Source organism: Saccoglossus kowalevskii, chromosome 6, assembly GCF_978046115.1.
Source record: "Saccoglossus kowalevskii chromosome 6, keSacKowa6.1, whole genome shotgun sequence".
In the NCBI taxonomy this organism is placed as follows: Eukaryota; Metazoa; Hemichordata; class Enteropneusta; family Harrimaniidae; genus Saccoglossus; species Saccoglossus kowalevskii.
In genome coordinates, this window is record NC_140646.1 from 17,686,942 (window position 1) to 17,712,990 (window position 26,049).

The window sequence follows — 26,049 nt, forward strand, 5'->3', positions numbered from 1 at the left end:
TCTTAGAATTCATACAGCAATGTGGTACACTAGATAAGGTAGGTGGGGTTCTAATGTAGCTGGTTGTATGTATAGACCAAGTAGACAAGATATCTTAGAATTCATACAGCAATGTGGTACACTAGATAAGGTAGGTGGGGTTCTAATGAAGCTGGTTGTATGTATAGACCAAGTAGACAAGATATCTTAGAATTCATACAGCAATGTGGTACACTAGATAAAGTAGGTAGGGTTCTAATGTAGTTGGTTGTATATATAGACCAAGTAGACAAGATATCTTAGAATTCATACAGCAATGTGGTACACTAGATAAGGTAGGTAGGGTTCTAATGTAGCTGGTTGTATATATAGACCAAGTAGACAAGATATCTTAGAATTCATACAGCAATGTGGTAGACTAGATAAGGTAGGTAGGGTTGCAATGTAGCTGGTTGTATGTATAGACCAAGTAGACAAGATATCTTAGAATTCATACAGCAATGTGGTACACTAGATAAGGTAGGTGGGGTTCTAATGTAGCTGGTTGTATATATAGACCAAGTAGACAAGATATCTTAGAATTCATACAGCAATGTGGTACACTAGATAAGGTAGGTAGGGTTCTAATGTAGCAGATTGTATGTATAGACCAAGTAGACAAGATATCTTAAAATTCATACAGCAATGTGGTACACTAGATAAGGTAGGTAGGGTTCTAATGTAGCAGATTGTATATATAGACCAAGTAGACAAGATATCTTAGAATTCATACAGCAATGTGGTACACTAGATAAGGTAGGTAGGGTTCCAGTGTACCTGGTTGTATACATAGACCAAGTAGACAAGATATCTTAGAATTCATACAGCAATGTGGTACACTAGATAAGGTAGGTAGGGTTCTAATGTAGCAGATTGTATGTATAGACCAAGTAGACAAGATATCTTAAAATTCATACAGCAATGTGGTACACTAGATAAGGTAGGTAGGGTTCTAATGTAGCAGATTGTATATATAGACCAAGTAGACAAGATATCTTAGAATTCATACAGCAATGTGGTACACTAGATAAGGTAGGTAGGGTTTCAATGTAGCTGGTTGTATGAATAGACCAAGTAGACAAGATATCTTAGAATTCATACAGCAATGTGGTACACTAGATAAAGTAGGTGGGGTTCTAATGTAGCTGGTTGTATATATAGACCAAGTAGACAAGATATCTTAGAATTCATACAGCAATGTGGTACACTAGATAAGGTAGGTACAGTTCTAATATAGCTGGTTGTATGTATAGACCAAGTAGACAAGATATCTTAGAATTCATACAGCAATGTGGTACACTCGATAAGGTAGGTAGGGTTCTAATGTAGCTGGTTGTATGTATAGACCAAGTAGACAAGATATCTTAGAATTCATACAGCAATGTGGTACACTAGATAAGGTAGGTAGGGTTCTAATGTAGCAGATTGTATATATAGACCAAGTAGACAAGATATCTTAGAATTCATACAGCAATGTGGTACTCTAGATAAGGTAGGTAGGGTTCTAATGTAGCTGGTTGTATGAATAGACCAAGTAGACAAGATATCTTAGAATTCATACAGCAATGTGGTACACTAGATAAAGTAGGTGGGGTTCTAATGTGTATGTATAGACCAAGTAGACAAGATATCTTAGAATTCATACAGCAATGTGGTACACTAGATAAGGTAGGTACAGTTCTAATATAGCTGGTTGTATGTATAGACCAAGTAGACAAGATATCTTAGAATTCATACAGCAATGTGGTACACTCGATAAGGTAGGTAGGGTTCTAATGTAGCTGGTTGTATGAATAGACCAAGTCGACAAGATAGCTTAGAATTCATACAGCAATGTGGTACACTAGATAAAGTAGGTGGGGTTCTAATGTAGCTGGTTGTATGTATAGACCAAGTAGACAAGATATCTTAGAATTCATACAGCAATGTGGTACACGAGATAAGGTAGGTACAGTTCTAATATAGCTGGTTGTATGTATAGACCAAGTAGACAAGATATCTTAGAATTCATACAGCAATGTGGTACACTCGATAAGGTAGGTAGGGTTCTAATGTAGCTGGTTGTATGTATAGACCAAGTAGACAAGATATCTTAGAATTCATACAGCAATGTGGTACACTAGATAAGGTAGGTAGGGTTCTAATGTAGCTGGTTTTATGTATAGACCAAGTAGACAAGATATCTTAGAATTCATACAGCAATGTGGTACACTAGATAAGGTAGGTAGGGTTCTAATGTAGCAGATTGTATGTATAGACCAAGTAGACAAGATATCTTAAAATTCATACAGCAATGTGGTACACTAGATAAGGTAGGTAGGGTTCTAATGTAGCAGATTGTATATATAGACCAAGTAGACAAGATATCTTAGAATTCATACAGCAATGTGGTACACTAGATAAGGTAGGTGGGGTTCTAATGTAGCTGGTTGTATGTATAGACCAAGTAGACAAGATATCTTAGAATTCATACAGCAATGTGGTACACTAGATAAGGTAGGTGGGGTTCTAATGAAGCTGGTTGTATGTATAGACCAAGTAGACAAGATATCTTAGAATTCATACAGCAATGTGGTACACTAGATAAAGTAGGTAGGGTTCTAATGTAGTTGGTTGTATATATAGACCAAGTAGACAAGATATCTTAGAATTCATACAGCAATGTGGTACACTAGATAAGGTAGGTAGGGTTCTAATGTAGCTGGTTGTATATATAGACCAAGTAGACAAGATATCTTAGAATTCATACAGCAATGTGGTAGACTAGATAAGGTAGGTAGGGTTCCAATGTAGCTGGTTGTATGTATAGACCAAGTAGACAAGATATCTTAGAATTCATACAGCAATGTGGTACACTAGATAAGGTAGGTGGGGTTCTAATGTAGCTGGTTGTATATATAGACCAAGTAGACAAGATATCTTAGAATTCATACAGCAATGTGGTACACTAGATAAGGTAGGTAGGGTTCCAATGTAGCTGGTTGTATGTATAGACCAAGTAGACAAGATATCTTAGAATTCATACAGCAATGTGGTACACTAGATAAGGTAGGTGGGGTTCTAATGTAGCTGGTTGTATATATAGACCAAGTAGACAAGATATCTTAGAATTCATACAGCAATGTGGTACACTAGATAAGGTAGGTAGGGTTCTAATGTAGCAGATTGTATGTATAGACCAAGTAGACAAGATATCTTAAAATTCATACAGCAATGTGGTACACTAGATAAGGTAGGTAGGATTCTAATGTAGCAGATTGTATATATAGACCAAGTAGACAAGATATCTTAGAATTCATACAGCAATGTGGTACACTAGATAAGGTAGGTAGGGTTCCAGTGTAGCTGGTTGTATACATAGACCAAGTAGACAAGATATCTTAGAATTCATACAGCAATGTGGTACACTAGATAAGGTAGGTAGGGTTCTAATGTAGCAGATTGTATGTATAGACCAAGTAGACAAGATATCTTAAAATTCATACAGCAATGTGGTACACTAGATAAGGTAGGTAGGGTTCTAATGTAGCAGATTGTATATATAGACCAAGTAGACAAGATATCTTAGAATTCATACAGCAATGTGGTACACTAGATAAGGTAGGTAGGGTTTCAATGTAGCTGGTTGTATGAATAGACCAAGTAGACAAGATATCTTAGAATTCATACAGCAATGTGGTACACTAGATAAAGTAGGTGGGGTTCTAATGTAGCTGGTTGTATGTATAGACCAAGTAGACAAGATATCTTAGAATTCATACAGCAATGTGGTACTCTAGATAAGGTAGGTAGGGTTCTAATGTAGCTGGTTGTATGAATAGACCAAGTAGACAAGATATCTTAGAATTCATACAGCAATGTGGTACACTAGATAAAGTAGGTGGGGTTCTAATGTAGCTGGTTGTATGTATAGACCAAGTAGACAAGATATCTTAGAATTCATACAGCAATGTGGTACACTAGATAAAGTAGGTGGGGTTCTAATGTAGCTGGTTGTATGTATAGACCAAGTAGACAAGATATCTTAGAATTCATACAGCAATGTGGTACACTAGATAAGGTAGGTACAGTTCTAATATAGCTGGTTGTATGTATAGACCAAGTAGACAAGATATCTTAGAATTCATACAGCAATGTGGTACACTCGATAAGGTAGGTAGGGTTCTAATGTAGCTGGTTGTATGTATAGACCAAGTAGACAAGATATCTTAGAATTCATACAGCAATGTGGTACACTAGATAAGGTAGGTACAGTTCTAATATAGCTGGTTTTATGTATAGACCAAGTAGACAAGATATCTTAGAATTCATACAGCAATGTGGTACACTAGATAAGGTAGGTAGGGTTCTAATGTAGCAGATTGTATGTATAGACCAAGTAGACAAGATATCTTAGAATTCATACAGCAATGTGGTACACTAGATAAGGTAGATAGGGTTCTAATGTAGCAGATTGTATGTATAGACCAAGTAGACAAGATATCTTAGAATTCATACAGCAATGTGGTACACTAGATAAGGTAGGTGGGGTTCTAATGTAGCTGGTTGTATGTATAGACCAAGTAGACAAGATATCTTAGAATTCATACAGCAATGTGGTACACTAGATAAGGTAGGTGGGGTTCTAATGAAGCTGGTTGTATGTATAGACCAAGTAGACAAGATATCTTAGAATTCATACAGCAATGTGGTACACTAGATAAAGTAGGTAGGGTTCTAATGTAGTTGGTTGTATATATAGACCAAGTAGACAAGATATCTTAGAATTCATACAGCAATGTGGTACACTAGATAAGGTAGGTAGGGTTCTAATGTAGCTGGTTGTATATATAGACCAAGTAGACAAGATATCTTAGAATTCATACAGCAATGTGGTAGACTAGATAAGGTAGGTAGGGTTCCAATGTAGCTGGTTGTATGTATAGACCAAGTAGACAAGATATCTTAGAATTCATACAGCAATGTGGTACACTAGATAAGGTAGGTGGGGTTCTAATGTAGCTGGTTGTATATATAGACCAAGTAGACAAGATATCTTAGAATTCATACAGCAATGTGGTACACTAGATAAGGTAGGTAGGGTTCTAATGTAGCAGATTGTATGTATAGACCAAGTAGACAAGATATCTTAAAATTCATACAGCAATGTGGTACACTAGATAAGGTAGGTAGGGTTCTAATGTAGCAGATTGTATATATAGACCAAGTAGACAAGATATCTTAGAATTCATACAGCAATGTGGTACACTAGATAAGGTAGGTAGGGTTCCAGTGTAGCTGGTTGTATACATAGACCAAGTAGACAAGATATCTTAGAATTCATACAGCAATGTGGTACACTAGATAAGGTAGGTAGGGTTCTAATGTAGCAGATTGTATGTATAGACCAAGTAGACAAGATATCTTAAAATTCATACAGCAATGTGGTACACTAGATAAGGTAGGTAGGGTTCTAATGTAGCAGATTGTATATATAGACCAAGTAGACAAGATATCTTAGAATTCATACAGCAATGTGGTACACTAGATAAGGTAGGTAGGGTTTCAATGTAGCTGGTTGTATGAATAGACCAAGTAGACAAGATATCTTAGAATTCATACAGCAATGTGGTACACTAGATAAAGTAGGTGGGGTTCTAATGTAGCTGGTTGTATATATAGACCAAGTAGACAAGATATCTTAGAATTCATACAGCAATGTGGTACACTAGATAAGGTAGGTACAGTTCTAATATAGCTGGTTGTATGTATAGACCAAGTAGACAAGATATCTTAGAATTCATACAGCAATGTGGTACACTCGATAAGGTAGGTAGGGTTCTAATGTAGCTGGTTGTATGTATAGACCAAGTAGACAAGATATCTTAGAATTCATACAGCAATGTGGTACACTAGATAAGGTAGGTAGGGTTCTAATGTAGCAGATTGTATATATAGACCAAGTAGACAAGATATCTTAGAATTCATACAGCAATGTGGTACTCTAGATAAGGTAGGTAGGGTTCTAATGTAGCTGGTTGTATGAATAGACCAAGTAGACAAGATATCTTAGAATTCATACAGCAATGTGGTACACTAGATAAAGTAGGTGGGGTTCTAATGTGTATGTATAGACCAAGTAGACAAGATATCTTAGAATTCATACAGCAATGTGGTACACTAGATAAGGTAGGTACAGTTCTAATATAGCTGGTTGTATGTATAGACCAAGTAGACAAGATATCTTAGAATTCATACAGCAATGTGGTACACTCGATAAGGTAGGTAGGGTTCTAATGTAGCTGGTTGTATGAATAGACCAAGTCGACAAGATAGCTTAGAATTCATACAGCAATGTGGTACACTAGATAAAGTAGGTGGGGTTCTAATGTAGCTGGTTGTATGTATAGACCAAGTAGACAAGATATCTTAGAATTCATACAGCAATGTGGTACACGAGATAAGGTAGGTACAGTTCTAATATAGCTGGTTGTATGTATAGACCAAGTAGACAAGATATCTTAGAATTCATACAGCAATGTGGTACACTCGATAAGGTAGGTAGGGTTCTAATGTAGCTGGTTGTATGTATAGACCAAGTAGACAAGATATCTTAGAATTCATACAGCAATGTGGTACACTAGATAAGGTAGGTAGGGTTCTAATGTAGCTGGTTTTATGTATAGACCAAGTAGACAAGATATCTTAGAATTCATACAGCAATGTGGTACACTAGATAAGGTAGGTAGGGTTCTAATGTAGCAGATTGTATGTATAGACCAAGTAGACAAGATATCTTAAAATTCATACAGCAATGTGGTACACTAGATAAGGTAGGTAGGGTTCTAATGTAGCAGATTGTATATATAGACCAAGTAGACAAGATATCTTAGAATTCATACAGCAATGTGGTACACTAGATAAGGTAGGTGGGGTTCTAATGTAGCTGGTTGTATGTATAGACCAAGTAGACAAGATATCTTAGAATTCATACAGCAATGTGGTACACTAGATAAGGTAGGTGGGGTTCTAATGAAGCTGGTTGTATGTATAGACCAAGTAGACAAGATATCTTAGAATTCATACAGCAATGTGGTACACTAGATAAAGTAGGTAGGGTTCTAATGTAGTTGGTTGTATATATAGACCAAGTAGACAAGATATCTTAGAATTCATACAGCAATGTGGTACACTAGATAAGGTAGGTAGGGTTCTAATGTAGCTGGTTGTATATATAGACCAAGTAGACAAGATATCTTAGAATTCATACAGCAATGTGGTAGACTAGATAAGGTAGGTAGGGTTCCAATGTAGCTGGTTGTATGTATAGACCAAGTAGACAAGATATCTTAGAATTCATACAGCAATGTGGTACACTAGATAAGGTAGGTGGGGTTCTAATGTAGCTGGTTGTATATATAGACCAAGTAGACAAGATATCTTAGAATTCATACAGCAATGTGGTACACTAGATAAGGTAGGTAGGGTTCCAATGTAGCTGGTTGTATGTATAGACCAAGTAGACAAGATATCTTAGAATTCATACAGCAATGTGGTACACTAGATAAGGTAGGTGGGGTTCTAATGTAGCTGGTTGTATATATAGACCAAGTAGACAAGATATCTTAGAATTCATACAGCAATGTGGTACACTAGATAAGGTAGGTAGGGTTCTAATGTAGCAGATTGTATGTATAGACCAAGTAGACAAGATATCTTAAAATTCATACAGCAATGTGGTACACTAGATAAGGTAGGTAGGATTCTAATGTAGCAGATTGTATATATAGACCAAGTAGACAAGATATCTTAGAATTCATACAGCAATGTGGTACACTAGATAAGGTAGGTAGGGTTCCAGTGTAGCTGGTTGTATACATAGACCAAGTAGACAAGATATCTTAGAATTCATACAGCAATGTGGTACACTAGATAAGGTAGGTAGGGTTCTAATGTAGCAGATTGTATGTATAGACCAAGTAGACAAGATATCTTAAAATTCATACAGCAATGTGGTACACTAGATAAGGTAGGTAGGGTTCTAATGTAGCAGATTGTATATATAGACCAAGTAGACAAGATATCTTAGAATTCATACAGCAATGTGGTACACTAGATAAGGTAGGTAGGGTTTCAATGTAGCTGGTTGTATGAATAGACCAAGTAGACAAGATATCTTAGAATTCATACAGCAATGTGGTACACTAGATAAAGTAGGTGGGGTTCTAATGTAGCTGGTTGTATGTATAGACCAAGTAGACAAGATATCTTAGAATTCATACAGCAATGTGGTACACTAGATAAGGTAGGTACAGTTCTAATATAGCTGGTTGTATGTATAGACCAAGTAGACAAGATATCTTAGAATTCATACAGCAATGTGGTACACTCGATAAGGTAGGTAGGGTTCTAATGTAGCTGGTTGTATGTATAGACCAAGTAGACAAGATATCTTAGAATTCATACAGCAATGTGGTACACTAGATAAGGTAGGTAGGGTTCTAATGTAGCAGATTGTATATATAGACCAAGTAGACAAGATATCTTAGAATTCATACAGCAATGTGGTACTCTAGATAAGGTAGGTAGGGTTCTAATGTAGCTGGTTGTATGAATAGACCAAGTAGACAAGATATCTTAGAATTCATACAGCAATGTGGTACACTAGATAAAGTAGGTGGGGTTCTAATGTGTATGTATAGACCAAGTAGACAAGATATCTTAGAATTCATACAGCAATGTGGTACACTAGATAAGGTAGGTACAGTTCTAATATAGCTGGTTGTATGTATAGACCAAGTAGACAAGATATCTTAGAATTCATACAGCAATGTGGTACACTCGATAAGGTAGGTAGGGTTCTAATGTAGCTGGTTGTATGAATAGACCAAGTCGACAAGATAGCTTAGAATTCATACAGCAATGTGGTACACTAGATAAAGTAGGTGGGGTTCTAATGTAGCTGGTTGTATGTATAGACCAAGTAGACAAGATATCTTAGAATTCATACAGCAATGTGGTACACGAGATAAGGTAGGTACAGTTCTAATATAGCTGGTTGTATGTATAGACCAAGTAGACAAGATGTCTTAGAATTCATACAGCAATGTGGTACACTCGATAAGGTAGGTAGGGTTCTAATGTAGCTGGTTGTATGTATAGACCAAGTAGACAAGATATCTTAGAATTCATACAGCAATGTGGTACACTAGATAAGGTAGGTAGGGTTCTAATGTAGCTGGTTTTATGTATAGACCAAGTAGACAAGATATCTTAGAATTCATACAGCAATGTGGTACACTAGATAAGGTAGGTAGGGTTCTAATGTAGCAGATTGTATGTATAGACCAAGTAGACAAGATATCTTAGAATTCATACAGCAATGTGGTACACTAGATAAGGTAGGTGGGGTTCTAATGAAGCTGGTTGTATGTATAGACCAAGTAGACAAGATATCTTAGAATTCATACAGCAATGTGGTACACTAGATAAAGTAGGTAGGGTTCTAATGTAGTTGGTTGTATATATAGACCAAGTAGACAAGATATCTTAGAATTCATACAGCAATGTGGTACACTAGATAAGGTAGGTAGGGTTCTAATGTAGCTGGTTGTATATATAGACCAAGTAGACAAGATATCTTAGAATTCATACAGCAATGTGGTAGACTAGATAAGGTAGGTAGGGTTCCAATGTAGCTGGTTGTATGTATAGACCAAGTAGACAAGATATCTTAGAATTCATACAGCAATGTGGTACACTAGATAAGGTAGGTGGGGTTCTAATGTAGCTGGTTGTATATATAGACCAAGTAGACAAGATATCTTAGAATTCATACAGCAATGTGGTACACTAGATAAGGTAGGTGGGGTTCTAATGTAGCTGGTTGTATATATAGACCAAGTAGACAAGATATCTTAGAATTCATACAGCAATGTGGTACACTAGATAAGGTAGGTGGGGTTCTAATGAAGCTGGTTGTATGTATAGACCAAGTAGACAAGATATCTTAAAATTCATACAGCAATGTGGTACACTAGATAAAGTAGGTAGGGTTCTAATGTAGTTGGTTGTACATGTATATATAGACCAAGTAGACAAGATATCTTAGAATTCATACAGCAATGTGGTACACTAGATAAGGTAGGTAGGGTTCCAATGTAGCTGGTTGTATATATAGACCAAGTAGACAAGATATCTTAGAATTCATACAGCAATGTGGTAGACTAGATAAGGTAGGTAGGGTTCCAATGTAGCTGGTTGTATGTATAGACCAAGTAGACAAGATATCTTAGAATTCATACAGCAATGTGGTACACTAGATAAGGTAGGTGGGGTTCTAATGTAGCTGGTTGTATATATAGACCAAGTAGACAAGATATCTTAGAATTCATACAGCAATGTGGTACACTAGATAAGGTAGGTGGGGTTCTAATGTAGCTGGTTGTATATATAGACCAAGTAGACAAGATATCTTAGAATTCATACAGCAATGTGGTACACTAGATAAGGTAGGTACGGTTCTAATATAGCTGGTTGTATGTATAGACCAAGTAGACAAGATATCTTAGAATTCATACAGCAATGTGGTACACTAGATAAGGTAGGTAGGGTTCTAATGTAGCTGGTTGTATGTATAGACCAAGTAGACAAAATAGCTTAGAATTCATACAGCAATGTGGTACACTAGATAAGGTAGGTAGGGTTCCAGTGTAGCTGGTTGTATACATAGACCAAGTAGACAAGATATCTTAGAATTCATACAGCAATGTGGTACACTAGATAAGGTAGGTAGGGTTCTAATGTAGCAGATTGTATATATAGACCAAGTAGACAAGATATCTTAGAATTCATACAGCAATGTGGTACACTAGATAGGGTAGGCAGGGTTCTAATGTAGCAGATTGTATGTATAGACCAAGTAGACAAGATATCTTAGAATTCATACAGCAATGTGGTACACTAGATAAGGTAGGTAGGGTTCTAATGTAGCAGATTTTACGTATAGACCAAGTAGACAAGATATCTTAGAATTCATACAGCAATGTGGTACACTAGATAAGGTAGGTAGGATTCTAATGTAGCAGATTGTATATATAGACTAAGTAGACAAGATATCTTAGAATTCATACAGCAATGTGGTACACTAGATAAGGTAGGTAGGGTCCTAATGTAGCTGATTGTATGTATAGACCAAGTAGACAAGATATCTTAGAATTCATACAGCAATGTGGTACACTAGATAAGGTAGGTAGGGTTTCAATGTAGCAGATTGTATATATAGACCAAGTAGACAAGATATCTTAGAATTCATACAGCAATGTGGTACACTAGATAAGGTAGGTAGGGTTCTAATGTAGCTGGTTGTATGTATAGACCAAGTAGACAAGATAGCTTAGAATTCATACAGCAATGTGGTACACTAGATAAGGTAGGTGGGGTTCTAATGAAGCTGGTTGTATGTATAGACCAAGTAGACAAGATATCTTAAAATTCATACAGCAATGTGGTACACTAGATAAAGTAGGTAGGGTTCTAATGTAGTTGGTTGTACATGTATATATAGACCAAGTAGACAAGATATCTTAGAATTCATACAGCAATGTGGTACACTAGATAAGGTAGGTAGGGTTCCAATGTAGCTGGTTGTATATATAGACCAAGTAGACAAGATATCTTAGAATTCATACAGCAATGTGGTAGACTAGATAAGGTAGGTAGGGTTCCAATGTAGCTGGTTGTATGTATAGACCAAGTAGACAAGATATCTTAGAATTCATACAGCAATGTGGTACACTAGATAAGGTAGGTGGGGTTCTAATGTAGCTGGTTGTATATATAGACCAAGTAGACAAGATATCTTAGAATTCATACAGCAATGTGGTACACTAGATAAGGTAGGTGGGGTTCTAATGTAGCTGGTTGTATATATAGACCAAGTAGACAAGATATCTTAGAATTCATACAGCAATGTGGTACACTAGATAAGGTAGGTACGGTTCTAATATAGCTGGTTGTATGTATAGACCAAGTAGACAAGATATCTTAGAATTCATACAGCAATGTGGTACACTAGATAAGGTAGGTAGGGTTCTAATGTAGCTGGTTGTATGTATAGACCAAGTAGACAAAATAGCTTAGAATTCATACAGCAATGTGGTACACTAGATAAGGTAGGTAGGGTTCCAGTGTAGCTGGTTGTATACATAGACCAAGTAGACAAGATATCTTAGAATTCATACAGCAATGTGGTACACTAGATAAGGTAGGTAGGGTTCTAATGTAGCAGATTGTATATATAGACCAAGTAGACAAGATATCTTAGAATTCATACAGCAATGTGGTACACTAGATAGGGTAGGCAGGGTTCTAATGTAGCAGATTGTATGTATAGACCAAGTAGACAAGATATCTTAGAATTCATACAGCAATGTGGTACACTAGATAAGGTAGGTAGGGTTCTAATGTAGCAGATTTTACGTATAGACCAAGTAGACAAGATATCTTAGAATTCATACAGCAATGTGGTACACTAGATAAGGTAGGTAGGATTCTAATGTAGCAGATTGTATATATAGACTAAGTAGACAAGATATCTTAGAATTCATACAGCAATGTGGTACACTAGATAAGGTAGGTAGGGTCCTAATGTAGCTGATTGTATGTATAGACCAAGTAGACAAGATATCTTAGAATTCATACAGCAATGTGGTACACTAGATAAGGTAGGTAGGGTTTCAATGTAGCAGATTGTATATATAGACCAAGTAGACAAGATATCTTAGAATTCATACAGCAATGTGGTACACTAGATAAGGTAGGTAGGGTTCTAATGTAGCTGGTTGTATGTATAGACCAAGTAGACAAGATAGCTTAGAATTCATACAGCAATGTGGTACACTAGATAAGGTAGGTAGGGTTCCAGTGTAGCTGGTTGTATACATAGACCAAGTAGACAAGATATCTTAGAATTCATACAGCAATGTGGTACACTAGATAAGGTAGGTAGGGTTCTAATGTAGCAGATTGTATATATAGACCAAGTAGACAAGATATCTTAGAATTCATACAGCAATGTGGTACACTAGATAAGGTAGGTAGGGTTCTAATGTAGCAGATTGTATGTATAGACCAAGTAGACAAGATATCTTAGAATTCATACAGCAATGTGGTACACTAGATAAGGTAGGTAGGGTTCTAATGTAGCTGATTGTATGTATAGACCAAGTAGACAAGGTGTCTTAGAATTCATACAGCAATGTGGTACATTAGATAAGGTAGGTAGGATTCTAATGTAGCTGATTGTATGTATAGACCAAGTAGACAAGGTGTCTTAGAATTCATACAGCAATGTGGTACATTAGATAAGGTGGTAGGGTTCTAATGTAGCTGATTGTATGTATAGACCAAGTAGACAAGGTATCTTAGAATTCATACAGCAATGTGGTACATTAGATAAGGTAGGTAGGGTTCTAATGGAGCTGATTGTATGTATAGACCAAGTAGACACGATGTCTTAGAATTCATACAGCAATGTGGTACACTAGATAAGGTAGGTAGGGTTCTAATGTAGCAGATTGTATGTATAGACCAAGTAGACAAGATATCTTAGAATTCATACAGCAATGTGGTACATTAGATAAGGTAGGTATAGGATGATGTGGAGTTTCAAACTCATTCGAGAGCAGCATGACTAATAGTTTCAATATATTATTTAGTCAAAAATATTATTTTATTAATGTTTGTTTGTTTGTTTTGCAGGCTGATTATATAGAAAGTAGTTTATGTAACCATTTTAAGGTTTCTAGCGTGAGAGATCTTGGCCGTGGTTTGCTTCCTCAGCTCATCAATGAAGTGAGAAAACAGAATGAACATGCTAACACCTCCAGAAATGCACAGCAAATAAACAGAGTTGTGTATGAAACTGCATTCTGCACAAACAACAGGTCGGTACATTATTTCTTTTTCATGAATTTGTCAGAAATCAAGTTCTCGCTATTTATTTCTTCTACCCGTGGTTGAAATTCTGAAGAAAATGAATTATTAATTTTTAGTACTTTCAGAAGTGGTTTGGCTAATTTGGTTCAAACTTAATTTAACGACTACATATGGTAGACCATTGATGAACATCTTGCTTTATCGTACATGGCCGACTGGTGGCCATTTTTGTCAACTTGACAATCGTTGCACTGACATACAAAGGTTGAATAAACATTATTATTATATTATTATTATGCATGGTCATATTGCAGTCAACCTTGGAATAACATTTTATTCACAACTAACATACATATATATGATATCAGACACATTCATATGTATTTTGGTAAAGCGAGAGGGTTGTCACCTGCGCACGCATGGGAATTGAGTCCCAAGCTAAAACGTAAAGGCTCATGGGTAGACGCTTGTTTGTATGCAATGAAATGCGATGGCTATCTGACACATGCGCAGGTGACGACTCCCTCGCTTTAAAATTGGAAGTCGCATTATTTCTTTGAACCTGATGCAGTATGATCGACTGATTGCCATTTTGGTCCAACACATTTTTATTGCAACAAGTCTGTAACTGGTTTTATCAACCTAATAATGGCCATTTGCTTTGTTTTTCCAAGCAGAGCAAGAGAGATGGTAGAATCATCAAGAGAAGTGGGTTTACTTGGATCACAGAGTAAAGAGAAAGCCATGATATGTTTATTAAATGCACCTTTATTGGAAGACTTATCAGTCTGGTCTCATTGGTCTCTCATATTTCAACCTGAACATGGCGATATTAAACAGTTCATAGAAAAAAATACAGGATATATGATTAAAAACAATGGTTAGTAAATGCGCTTTTATGTCCTGATGGTTTTGTATTTATACAGTTATCGTTACCACAAATTTACATGGCTGCCTCAAACCCATGTTCTATAGCATAGACACTTACCATTGGATCTCATCTATTTTTTCCTCATAGGAATATCTACAGCCTTTGACATGTGTGTTCTAGAAACCAAACCTGGTGTTTTATTGAAATTATCAACCGACTCAACACCTGAACTCTTCAGCCAGAGTGCAGAAAATGGAGAATCTCATCAAACTGTTGGTCATTTGGTTTCCATAGTGATTCATCATGGTGGTGTAACTTCATCTCCTCTCGCATTATTGGCTAATATGATGGAGACGGCTCTTAATAAGTTGTGCGTCAGTAAAACCGTAGTTCAATCATCGACTGCTCCTGGTGCTCCTCCATCTTATTATGAAGATGAGGATGAGAATTATGAAGTCATTGCTAACTTTATATTACAGTGTTTGTTGTGTATCCCAACTCAGATCTGTCAAGCTGTGGCTCAACAGGTGTGTACAGTGTTTTGTTACTACATGTGTGGTGAATGGTAACAGATAGCTGGACAGAATATTGGCTAAATTAACAACATACATGTATATGTTTTTTTTTGTGAATCGTTGACTGATTAGCACTGTTAGGACATAAATTTACTAGAAAATGGGCTTTTATCATTATTATACCAGAAGATCCCAAAAACAAATGTAAAGAACTATTCCTTGTAGTAGTGTATTTTTCAAGAACGATGTTGTTGGTTTCCTTCTCAGTAACTACTGTATCAGCCACTTGTATTTACAAAGCAGTATAATATCTATTTAGTCTACGTCTGACAAAGTGTCAAATGGGGACTTATGCTTTTCGTTTCTGTACATTGTGTATTTGTCCGAGCGACATAATTACTCAGACATGGCTGGACTGGTTGTGTTCGAAGTTGGTGCAAAGATATAGGAGACATACCGTATGCATGTTAATTAGTTTTTCAGTGTAGTTAGTTCTGTTCTGGTTGATGTTTGACTGAATGGTGGCCATATCAGTTTCAAAAAACACTAAAAATCAACATTTAAACATGTCATCAATTTTTTCTTAGGTAACATTTTACAGATTTTGTTTAAATTTTATACAAAGGCAAAAGATATTATGTTGCAGGTTTTCTTAAGTCACTTTTGGATTCCGATAAAATTTGGAAGTTTTCGTAAAAAAAAAAGAAGGAAAATGTTCATTTCTTTTCCATTTTAATAACCACTGACAGATTTTTATTTATAGAACAAGATTTGAACATTTCACAGGCATGTTTTGTCGTATTCAACATGGTAGGAACATGATGGTTTTGATGCACATCAGTTTGCTTTGTGTTGGTTTTACCATTTCTTGGATATACTATAAAACATGTTGAAAAAGCGACATGCAATTTTAGCGATTTGTGGTAAAATGACGTAATAGCGAAATGTTGATTTAGCGAATAATCTCTCTTGTCATTGTTGATTTCCTGTTTTCACAATACTTGTCTGTCGCATGCCAAAACAAATTATCACCTCCATAAAAACAAAAAAAACCTGTCAAGTGTAATTATCAAGCGCCCCAGATTTTTATGTTCCAAATTACTGTATACAAATCCCCAAGCCTTGGCCATTTTGAATTTATAATAAAGTCATTAGCGACATCTTGAATTAGCGAATCAGTTCTCTCGCTAAATTCGCTAAAAAGACATGCTCGCAGTACAGTACTTTGGCTGATTTTTTTTGAAGAATGTTGTTTTCACTCAGTGGTTATAGACATGTTATGAGCTGTATACTCTCCCAACATTTCATTTTAATTAATTTATGTAAACAATGACATGTTTTTAATTACATCATGTGTTTAATTATACAATTATTTACAAAAGATAGTAATTGTATTATTTGTTCAACAGGTAATACTAGAACCTCTGGGAAAGGTGATTGGAGCGACTAAATCTAAGACGCTGTTGGTAAAATACTGTAAGTCTTGCAAGGAGACAAGCAGATTAGAAGAATTAGGATTGTTATTAGGGATTACTGAATGGATTGGAACATTTGATAAAAAAACATGTGAAATACATGCAAAACAACAGGTAAGAAAATAATCATCAACCATGTAGTGTGTAAAGACTTAGCAAGGTTTAACCTATTCATCACCAGTTCCTTCCTTTCATCACAATCTCCCTGTTTATAGTCTGCGCTTCCCTTCAAAAAATTGTGACAAAAACTAAAAATTTGCCTAAATTTTAACTGTTGGCTTCAAAATAAGGGTTAATTTCCAGAAATATTGACTAATATAAGAAAAAACTATAAAAAAAATTGGGCGAGGAAGTCTGCTGGTGAAAATGTTAAAATTTGCAGTGGATTTAATATTGCATTGCAATTATAGTAATATATATTTTTTTTTCACAGAGCACATCAGAAGAATCCATAACACCAGCTGTATCATGTGATGACCCCTATTATGATGCTGACATACACGGTGACATACACGGTGACATACACGGTGACACAGATGGTGACACTGATGATGACACTGATGATGATGCTGAGGGAAACATGGATAGTGACATTTCAAGTGACAGTGAGGATTTACTTACACTAGATTCACAGTCTACTGAACCAAAATGTGAGCATGAAATTGTCTACTTTTAATCCATGTACAATGAATTGTGTACTTATTTATATTAGCTGGCAGTACTTGTTTTAATACTGATTCTCCTATTAATATATTTTTTTGATCATGGACATATGCGAGTTAAGTTAGAATAGATCTGGATTGAGAATTGTTTACATATTTTGGGATAGAAACCAAAGTGATTTTTTTTTTTATAAAACTTTTTTGCAGCTGGTAGTGACAAGGTATCACTTGAGGGCGACTTGAAGGGACAAGATGATGAGACAAATGATATTGATGAGGAAATTAATGAGGAGAGAATTTGTGATGATGATGGGAAAGCGAAGAAGAGGGTTGGTGGTGACAACGATGATGATGATGATGATGATGATGATGATAATGAAGGAACAACAGACATTGAAGAGGGAAAAAAAGACAGTGCTAAAGATGAAGATGAAACAAAAGATGAAAATGATGCTAAACTTGAAGACAAACCTGCAGAATTGGAATTGACAGAAGAAGAGAAGATCCAGCGAGAATGTAGAGCAGTGATTTCCGATATCAGACATCATCAGTTTGGTGTTGGAGTTGAGTTATCCGAGGAAGCTAGTGCATTGATGGAAGTTTACAAAGAACGCAGTGGAAGGAGCTTAGAAAGATTATCAACCGAGTTATACAGTAAAGATACACATTTCGTGCTGGAATTGGTGCAAAACGCAGATGATAATAACTACGAGAATATGGATGACAGTCCACCTGCTTTGCGTTTTGTAATTGAGAAGGAATGTGTTACGGTTTTGAACAACGAAAGTGGATTCCGTGAGAAAGACATCAGAGCATTGTGCGATGTCGGCAAAAGTACAAAAGGAAAACATAAATATGGATATATTGGTGAGTTAATTTTGCTCATATATTTCTCAGCCTGGATGTGATAGGATGCCAATTAATCTATAAAACATTCCTGATGTGGTTGTGTTAGCTAAGCAAAGAGGAAATCTTATTTCCTAGCTGGGTTGCCACTTAGTATTTGAATTTCCATGATACAGTGTATCTTTCATGTAATTAACACTCACTTGTGAATGAGATGTGTCTAATGAGAATAATGACAGATAAAAACAACCATTGTTATTCATTAGTGCAGTGTGTGATCGAGAACCAAAAATCTGTATTAGAAGCCGCATCTCTAATATAAGTCGCATTCATTCTTTTTGAAGAATTGAGAACCAAAAATTCACCATTTCTCATACGTGTAGATGCTCTAATAGAAGCCGCATCACCTCTGTTGCATTGTACCATTTTAATAGAAGCCATAGCTTCTAATACAGATTTTACAGTAGTGTCATTTGGTTCTAAACTTATTTCTTTGATTATATTTCAGGTCAGAAGGGTATAGGTTTTAAATCTGTCTTTCGTATTACTGATAAACCAGAGATACATTCTAATGGATATCACATGTGTTTTGATGCCAAGAGTGGACCCAATGGATACATACTACCACACTGGATTGATGAAAACTCCTGTGTAGAAGACACAGAGTAAGTGCATTTAACCTTCTTACCACCAGTTCCTCATTTCATCACAAATTCACAAAATAATCCCATTTATAGTTTGCAATTTTCTTCAGAAGATCGATTGATTGATTGATTGATTGATTGATACAATATATTTGTCTGATATTTGAAAAAAACTAAAAGTTTCAGTTTGGTGCATATTAATCATGTAATTTGCATATTTACTAATTTCGGCATGTTTCTATAACTGAACAACTAGTTTGCTATTATATTTAAATTTACATACACTGTATCATTTTCATTTACTTAAAATGGGAATAAATCTTTGTGTTTAACCTTTTCACCACCAGTTCCCTCTTTTCATCATAAATTCACAAAATTTATAGTCTGCACATTCCTTCAGAAGATTGGGACAAAAATAACCAAATTTGTTTGAATAAAAAATGAAAATTGACTAAAATTTTGTCTGTTGGCTCCAAAATTAGGGCTCATTTCCAGAAATATTGAAGAATTTTTTTAAAAAGTACAGAAAAATTTTCGGTGACACAGTCTGGTGGTGAAAAGATTATGCATACTTAAGTTCTAACTAGATGTGTTTGATATTTGACGGAGAATTCATATTCAATTTAATTTGTTACAGGTGGAAAACAAGGATAGTGCTTCCGGTGAAGGCAGAAACACAGGATAGAAGATTATTAGCAAATAGATTCCATGACATTCACCCGTCTTTGCTATTATTCTTGCATCGACTTAAGAGTATCAGTATCAGAAACAAGGTTAGTACAAAAGGTGATTTTCCGTTCAACTGCGAGATCTTGTGAGGCCAGACTTTTTTTATTCCTTGTTTCGCGAGTTTTTGTAAGGCAATTTTTTTGAGGAGGGCGGAAAAAAAATAAAATTAATTCATTTTTTTCCATTAGATTTGTGTGATTCTCAAAAAATTGTAAGTGAGATCGTTGATCGGAGAGGAGAAATGCAATAAAATTTTATTCCATGTATAACCTTGTTTCTCATCTGCGCGAGACTTCGGTACTTTGATCATGATACTCCCACAAAAATGCAACTTGGATTTCTTATGCGGCGGGTGGTAAACAAATGAAGATATAAATAATATTTTTTCAGCATTGTTTTGCGCTTACAAGTCGGCTGGCGCAAGAAATTACGCTGAAATAAAATTATACTTTTATTTCATTTTCGGCTCCTGTTCATTCGGCGGGTTCGCGAAACAAGGGATAATACAAGTCTGGCCTGAGTTGCGAACATCTGCCACAAAAATCGAACGATTTGATTTTGAACTCAAATTTCTTTATTGCGTAGCTCACATTGAAAGGCCGATCTCTGACAGGAATATTGCATTTGAATATCTAGATTTTAATGTTTACAGGGGGTTAGGGAGTATAAGATGACAATGTGGTTTTTCCCCTGAATTAGGGAGTGCTGAGTTCTTATACTTTTACAGTTCTTTTATTCAATTTCAAAATTGATGGCGAGTTATTATGTTAGCAGCAACCCTTGAACAGTGTTGTTAGTCAAACAGCGTGCGTTTGAATTTCTTGTAAATAAACAATATATTTCACATGCGTTGTGAACGTCACTGTGGATGATTCCACATCGAACAGGACGCGACGTGATGACCGCCGCCCTTTAACTTGGTAATTCCTGGCTGCAAATTAATAGTATATACCTGTATTTGTAGGTGAATGGAGAAGAACACAGTATGACAAGAACTGATGTGGATGATGATGTGATAGAAGTACAACATACTAATGGTGTAGATAGATGGATAGTGACTAAGAAACAACTAGATGCAAGTAATGTAAGTGATAGTCTACTGACTCAATGAAGTTAAATGTGTGTGTTGTGTAGTTAGTGTCATGTGTATATCTTTATAAACAAAATAAGTATAAAAATCAAGGAAATCAGATGTCTCAACAGTGTGCCTTCAGAAGTCACCTTTATTTTTATTTTCAATATATTTAATTCTTGTCTTAGCAGTCAGACCAAGAAATTTGAAAAACAAAAATGTTATGATTCCCTCGCATAAATTAACTACAAGCAAGGCTATATCCTAAGAAATCACTTGGTGATTCAACCCATAATAGCAATGACGAACGTTTTGCGTGACGGTATTCTATTTCCATTACACACTGTTAATAAAACGTTCTTCTGCGTCTGAAGTAAAAAATGAAGAGTGTTTGAATGTGACAAAAACGTGATGCACAATTTCCAAATAAAAAAGTCATTTGAACATGACCATAACACTTTCATTTTCGGTGTCAGAAGTCATAATTAAAAATAATAATTTTTATATCAAAATACTAATTCCATAGGTATGTTTTAAGCTGGGATATAAAATCCCAGCTTATGTCACAGTGATCGTCAGTTGTGGCGTGGATCTGAAGGTCATGTTATGGTCATGGTAGTTTCACCCTGTCTTGTTTTGTTTTCAGATGAGCAAAGAAAATGTGGAATCTACTGAGTTGGCATTAGCTTTCTTACTGCAGCAGCCATCATCAGGAAGTGCAATCTATCCACAGTCAACTCCAGATAAACAGAAAGTCTTTGCATTTTTACCGCTAAGAAGTTATGGATTTAGATTTGTTGTACAAGGTAAGCAATACAACACATGAAGCATGTGTCAGACATCATGTTCAAGCTACACCAAGTATGGGCTAAGATTTAAGCTAATCTCTTATGTTTGCACATCAACTATACTCAATTGTGTTCACACACAGGAGAGAAGAATATAGCAGGGAGTAAGGAACTCTGAAACTTGTTAAGAATATACAAATGTTCAATCTTTTTAACTATGATTACTTAGTACAGTAATCAGGAATGTATACTGTAAAACATGTTGAAAAAGCGACATACCTACTATTTTAGGGAATTGTGTTAAAATGATGTAATAGCGAAATGTTGATTTAGCGATTGAATCTCTCGTCTTTGTTGATTTCCTGTTTTCACAATACTTGTCTGTCGTCTGCCGAAACAAATGCGCAGTTATCACCTCCATAAAAACTGTCAAGTATAATAAGGAAGCACTCCAGATTATTACGTTTTCTGTGTTGTTTACAAAGAGTGTGCTGAGAAAAGGACGTTGTTTGGCCGCCATTTTGAATTTAGCGTTATTAGCGACAGCTGAAATTAGTAAATTACATGTAGTTCTCTCGCTAAATTCACTAAAAAGACATGCTCACCAAAAAGAGATATTTTACAGTATACGTTAGATTTATGATTATAAATGCAATAATAATGCTGATTCAAAAAGTGTATATAGCTAGTGTTTTTAGCACAGGCTGATGTTTTTTATCTCCTAGGAGAAGGAGCTGTGCACGAATTCAACTAATAATTACACAGCTATCTGTATTTATTATAAAGCAATAGTGTATGAAATCAATTGCTTAGTAGAGAATTATAAACACTATTTATGGAAGGATATTCCTATCTGACACATGTAGTTTTTGTTACAGGGGATTTTGATGTTCCTTCTTCTCGTGAGGATGTTGATAGAGATAGTGCATGGAATCAGTGGCTTAGGGGAGAATTACCAACTTTATTTATTGACGCTTTACAAACTTTCAAAGTAAGATCACCACTTGTTATTTATTTCCTTTTCTCAAACATAAATTAACAGTTCTTAGTGGTTTGGTTATTGTATGATGCCAGTTTTATGCGTTCACAGTTATACGTTGCCATTAAGTGCCTTAAAATTGCCTAGTTATGATGCGTCATGCTCACGTATATTTTCCACGAAAAAGCAATATGAACCAAAGAACAACTATGATGATGAATTATAATACTACACGTCTGACTATTGAAGCGGGGGAGTCGTCACCTGCGCATGCGTCAGATGGCCATAGCGTGTCATTGTTTACAAACAAGCTTCTACCCATGAGCCTTTGCGTTTTTAGCGTGCGTTGTTATCGTCACTTGGGACTCCATTCCCGCACGTGCGCAGGTGACGACCCACCCGCTTTAACATGGTGATCAGTAATTTAATGAACTCGCATATTACTCTGTTTCTCTATACAAGTACTTACCATTAAAAAATAATGTATTTTTATTTACTACCTAGAACCGTCCTGAATTTTCTGAACTGGAAGCAATTTGTAAATTTTTGCAGTATGTTCCTCTAGAAGATGAAATCTTAGGATTTTTCAAACCAGTTGCTAAACAGATTATACAACAGCTGAAAGCCTCTCCTTGTCTACCAGCTGATGTATCAACAGATGAAGGTATTGATTTACTGTAAACAATTTGATTTTCATAGCTTGAAATTTTGTGATTTCAGGATTGCATGTCAGGATTTGACATGGGTTGAAGGACCCAAAAAAAATCTTACTGACATGAGTTGTAGGACCGAAAGAAATTTCTACTGCTAACAAAATTTTGTGAAAGTCACTGACATGGACTGTAGAACCCCAAGGAAATTCCTACTGCTACAAAATTGTGAAAGTCACTGATTTTTATTGACTTTCACCAAATTTTTCTGCCATTTACAGTGGCCAAAGGCTGTGTTCTTATCTGTCATTTTATTGGCCCATAAACTGTTTTTATCATACTATTTAATGTGTCAACCAATATAACCATGTTTTTATCATGCGATCAGCTTGTGTCTTCGGCAAATTGAAGAGTTTGTGCCAGGCAAGTTATTGCTCTAGCCAATCGTAGCAAAAGTTGGTACAATTAATTGCCTTGGTTTTTTTTTCCGAAGAATAATGATCCAACACCGCGGTTATTATAGCATACTTGAACACAGACTTTTGTTTCCTCAGATTTGTATGCTTGGAAATTACCATCAGAACTGGCAGTAACCAGAGATCCCTTATTAAGAGAAGTTATCACGTCTGATCTATTGCATCATCACTTGAATCGTTACTATGTACATCCAAAGATACTGTCATCAATTAGTATGCCATTAATCAACATGCTTGGAGTACAGACACTGTCTATTAATCATCTCATAGACATTGGTAAAGCCATTAGTGCCAGCATTGAAGGTAAACTTTTTTATTTTTATTTTTTGCTCACCTTACTTTGGCAGCTAATATACCAAGCGCAAAGCAGCTTTATGTCACGGTCTCTGTGTACCGGTACTTTTTTTATTTCGCCATGTTGATATTGAGGTAAAAACAAGTGATCAGAGTATTTTTTTACTGTATATTTTAAGATATATCGATAGTTTTTATTGATGGAATATTTATATATCTTCTACAAAAATACATAGTAGTCATGTTTTTATTTAGAAGTTAAAAAGGTCATTTTATTTTTAGAACAACCCCTTGGGAAATGACTCGTTCTTGCTTACTGGTACTAATTCGTCCCCATTTCAGATGAAGTCTGTTCGTCTATGCATCCATTCTGTCGTTAGAGTCATTTCCTAGACATTCTTTGATTGATCAAATTTTAAACCTAAAAAAAGGCCATGCACTGAAGTCCTTTAGTAGATTTCTACATCTACATGTGATTTGTACTGAATATTGAGGTCCACTATCTGTAAAAACTACTCTGGGACTGTGTTGTCAGTGTTTGTGTCAGCATGGTTTTGTTCACCTATTTTAATGCTTGGTTAATTAATTGGCTATTGTAATTGACGTGTTGCAGGATTTCTATGTTTTAATGATAACCATGACTTAGTCGTTTACCATAATTTAGCATAATTTGCTTTACTGTAAAATATTTTTGCTTGGAATTAATTTTCGCTGAAAGAATAATTCAGTGAAAATAAAATCCAGCGTATATTCCTTTTTTTCTATATTTTATATTTGTCAAAAATCAGTGAAAATAAATTCCATACAAAACACTCAAAAAGTCTTTTCAGCAAAAATTAATTCTAGCTAAAATAAAGTATTTCACTAATTTATTCCCAAAATAGTTATGCTTAATTTGCAATGGGATTAATTAACACTTTGTTTATGTAATCTGTTGTGTGCAGGTAATAACATAACTATCGGTTTTGTTGCTAAATGGCTGGCATGTTTACACCGTTTGATGGAAAGTGAATTCAACATACCAGAAGATGATATCATTAAACAAGTCACTAATATCAGAATTATTCCCTTATCTAATGGCGGATTTGTGTCCTTGTCTGAGTTCAGCGTCTTCTTTCCTGTATCTGGTGATGGTAGACAACAAAGCAAGTCACAATTCATCACAAAGCAAAGTAAGTTGTATACCGTGTAGCATGTTTTATATATTACTGTCAGAATATTGGCGTCATAAACAGAAAATCAGTTGTTCAATGCTGGGTGGGCAGATGTTCTCATTTTTGTGTGGACACAAGTACTCATATTGGGGCTGTACTGGTAATGCTTTTATCATTGCGTTGCATCTCACATGATTATACATATCAGTGATTATCAAAATTCAGTGTAAATTCTCTGCACAGCGACTGGTCGCACAAATAGCAACATTCAGTAGTGGGTTGTAAAAAACGCGGGATGTTTCTATTCTAAAGTATGTATCAAGTTTTTTTTCAAAGTCCAAATCAATATCTACCAATAAACTTGGATAACGCCGTTTTTTTGTTGGTCCGAAACAGGGGCTTATAGATACATTTTGTGACAATCTTACCCTGACCCCACTTGATTTTGGACTAATTAATTTTAGTCTAGGTATGTACTATGGGTAAGCTGTCTGTTTTCATATTGCAATTTTGTTTTGTAATCCGACTATGCAAAAGAATTTGTAAATTATCCATGGGAATATTATTTGCAATCCCCCTACAGTTGACGGGGTTATTTGAACATTGATTCGTACTTCCCCAGTTTCAAGTTGACCGATGAATCTTGTTTGTGCCCACTGTAATCTGTCGCACATTTTGAATTATTCCATTCACCTGTTGTCTACCAGGTCATCTGAAATACCTGGAGAGCGATTTAAACACAGTTCCCATGGAATTATTAACCTGCTTAGATGAAGTAGGAAACTCACAAGTCCACAGTGTATTAAAAATACTGGGAGTGTGTGAAATGAAACCAAGAGAAGTTATTCACAATCATATTATTCCTGTATTGAGATCTGACAAGTGGCAGGTAAGCAAACATTGAGGATACTATGCTATGATTCACTTAAGGATGAGACCCAGGTTCGTGGGCACTTATA

The 26,049-nt window shown here is 35.6% G+C and overlaps 1 protein-coding gene across 1 annotated transcript in view; it reads left to right on the forward strand.

Annotated features, from left to right (window-relative positions):
- The window catches only part of LOC100375452 (uncharacterized), a 61,111-nt gene that overhangs the window by 23,066 nt on the left and 11,996 nt on the right, over positions 1-26,049 (forward strand). The window contains exons 6-20 of the mRNA XM_085500599.1: positions 13,759-13,943; positions 14,613-14,815; positions 14,954-15,333; positions 16,731-16,910; positions 17,230-17,446; positions 17,666-18,325; positions 18,813-18,969; positions 19,586-19,721; positions 20,642-20,761; positions 21,396-21,555; positions 22,416-22,528; positions 23,021-23,180; positions 23,721-23,945; positions 24,881-25,108; positions 25,798-25,979. Of these exons, the coding sequence (XP_085356725.1) occupies positions 13,759-13,943; positions 14,613-14,815; positions 14,954-15,333; positions 16,731-16,910; positions 17,230-17,446; positions 17,666-18,325; positions 18,813-18,969; positions 19,586-19,721; positions 20,642-20,761; positions 21,396-21,555; positions 22,416-22,528; positions 23,021-23,180; positions 23,721-23,945; positions 24,881-25,108; positions 25,798-25,979 (3,306 nt within the window). The remainder of the gene's footprint in view (positions 1-13,758; positions 13,944-14,612; positions 14,816-14,953; positions 15,334-16,730; positions 16,911-17,229; positions 17,447-17,665; positions 18,326-18,812; positions 18,970-19,585; positions 19,722-20,641; positions 20,762-21,395; positions 21,556-22,415; positions 22,529-23,020; positions 23,181-23,720; positions 23,946-24,880; positions 25,109-25,797; positions 25,980-26,049) is intronic.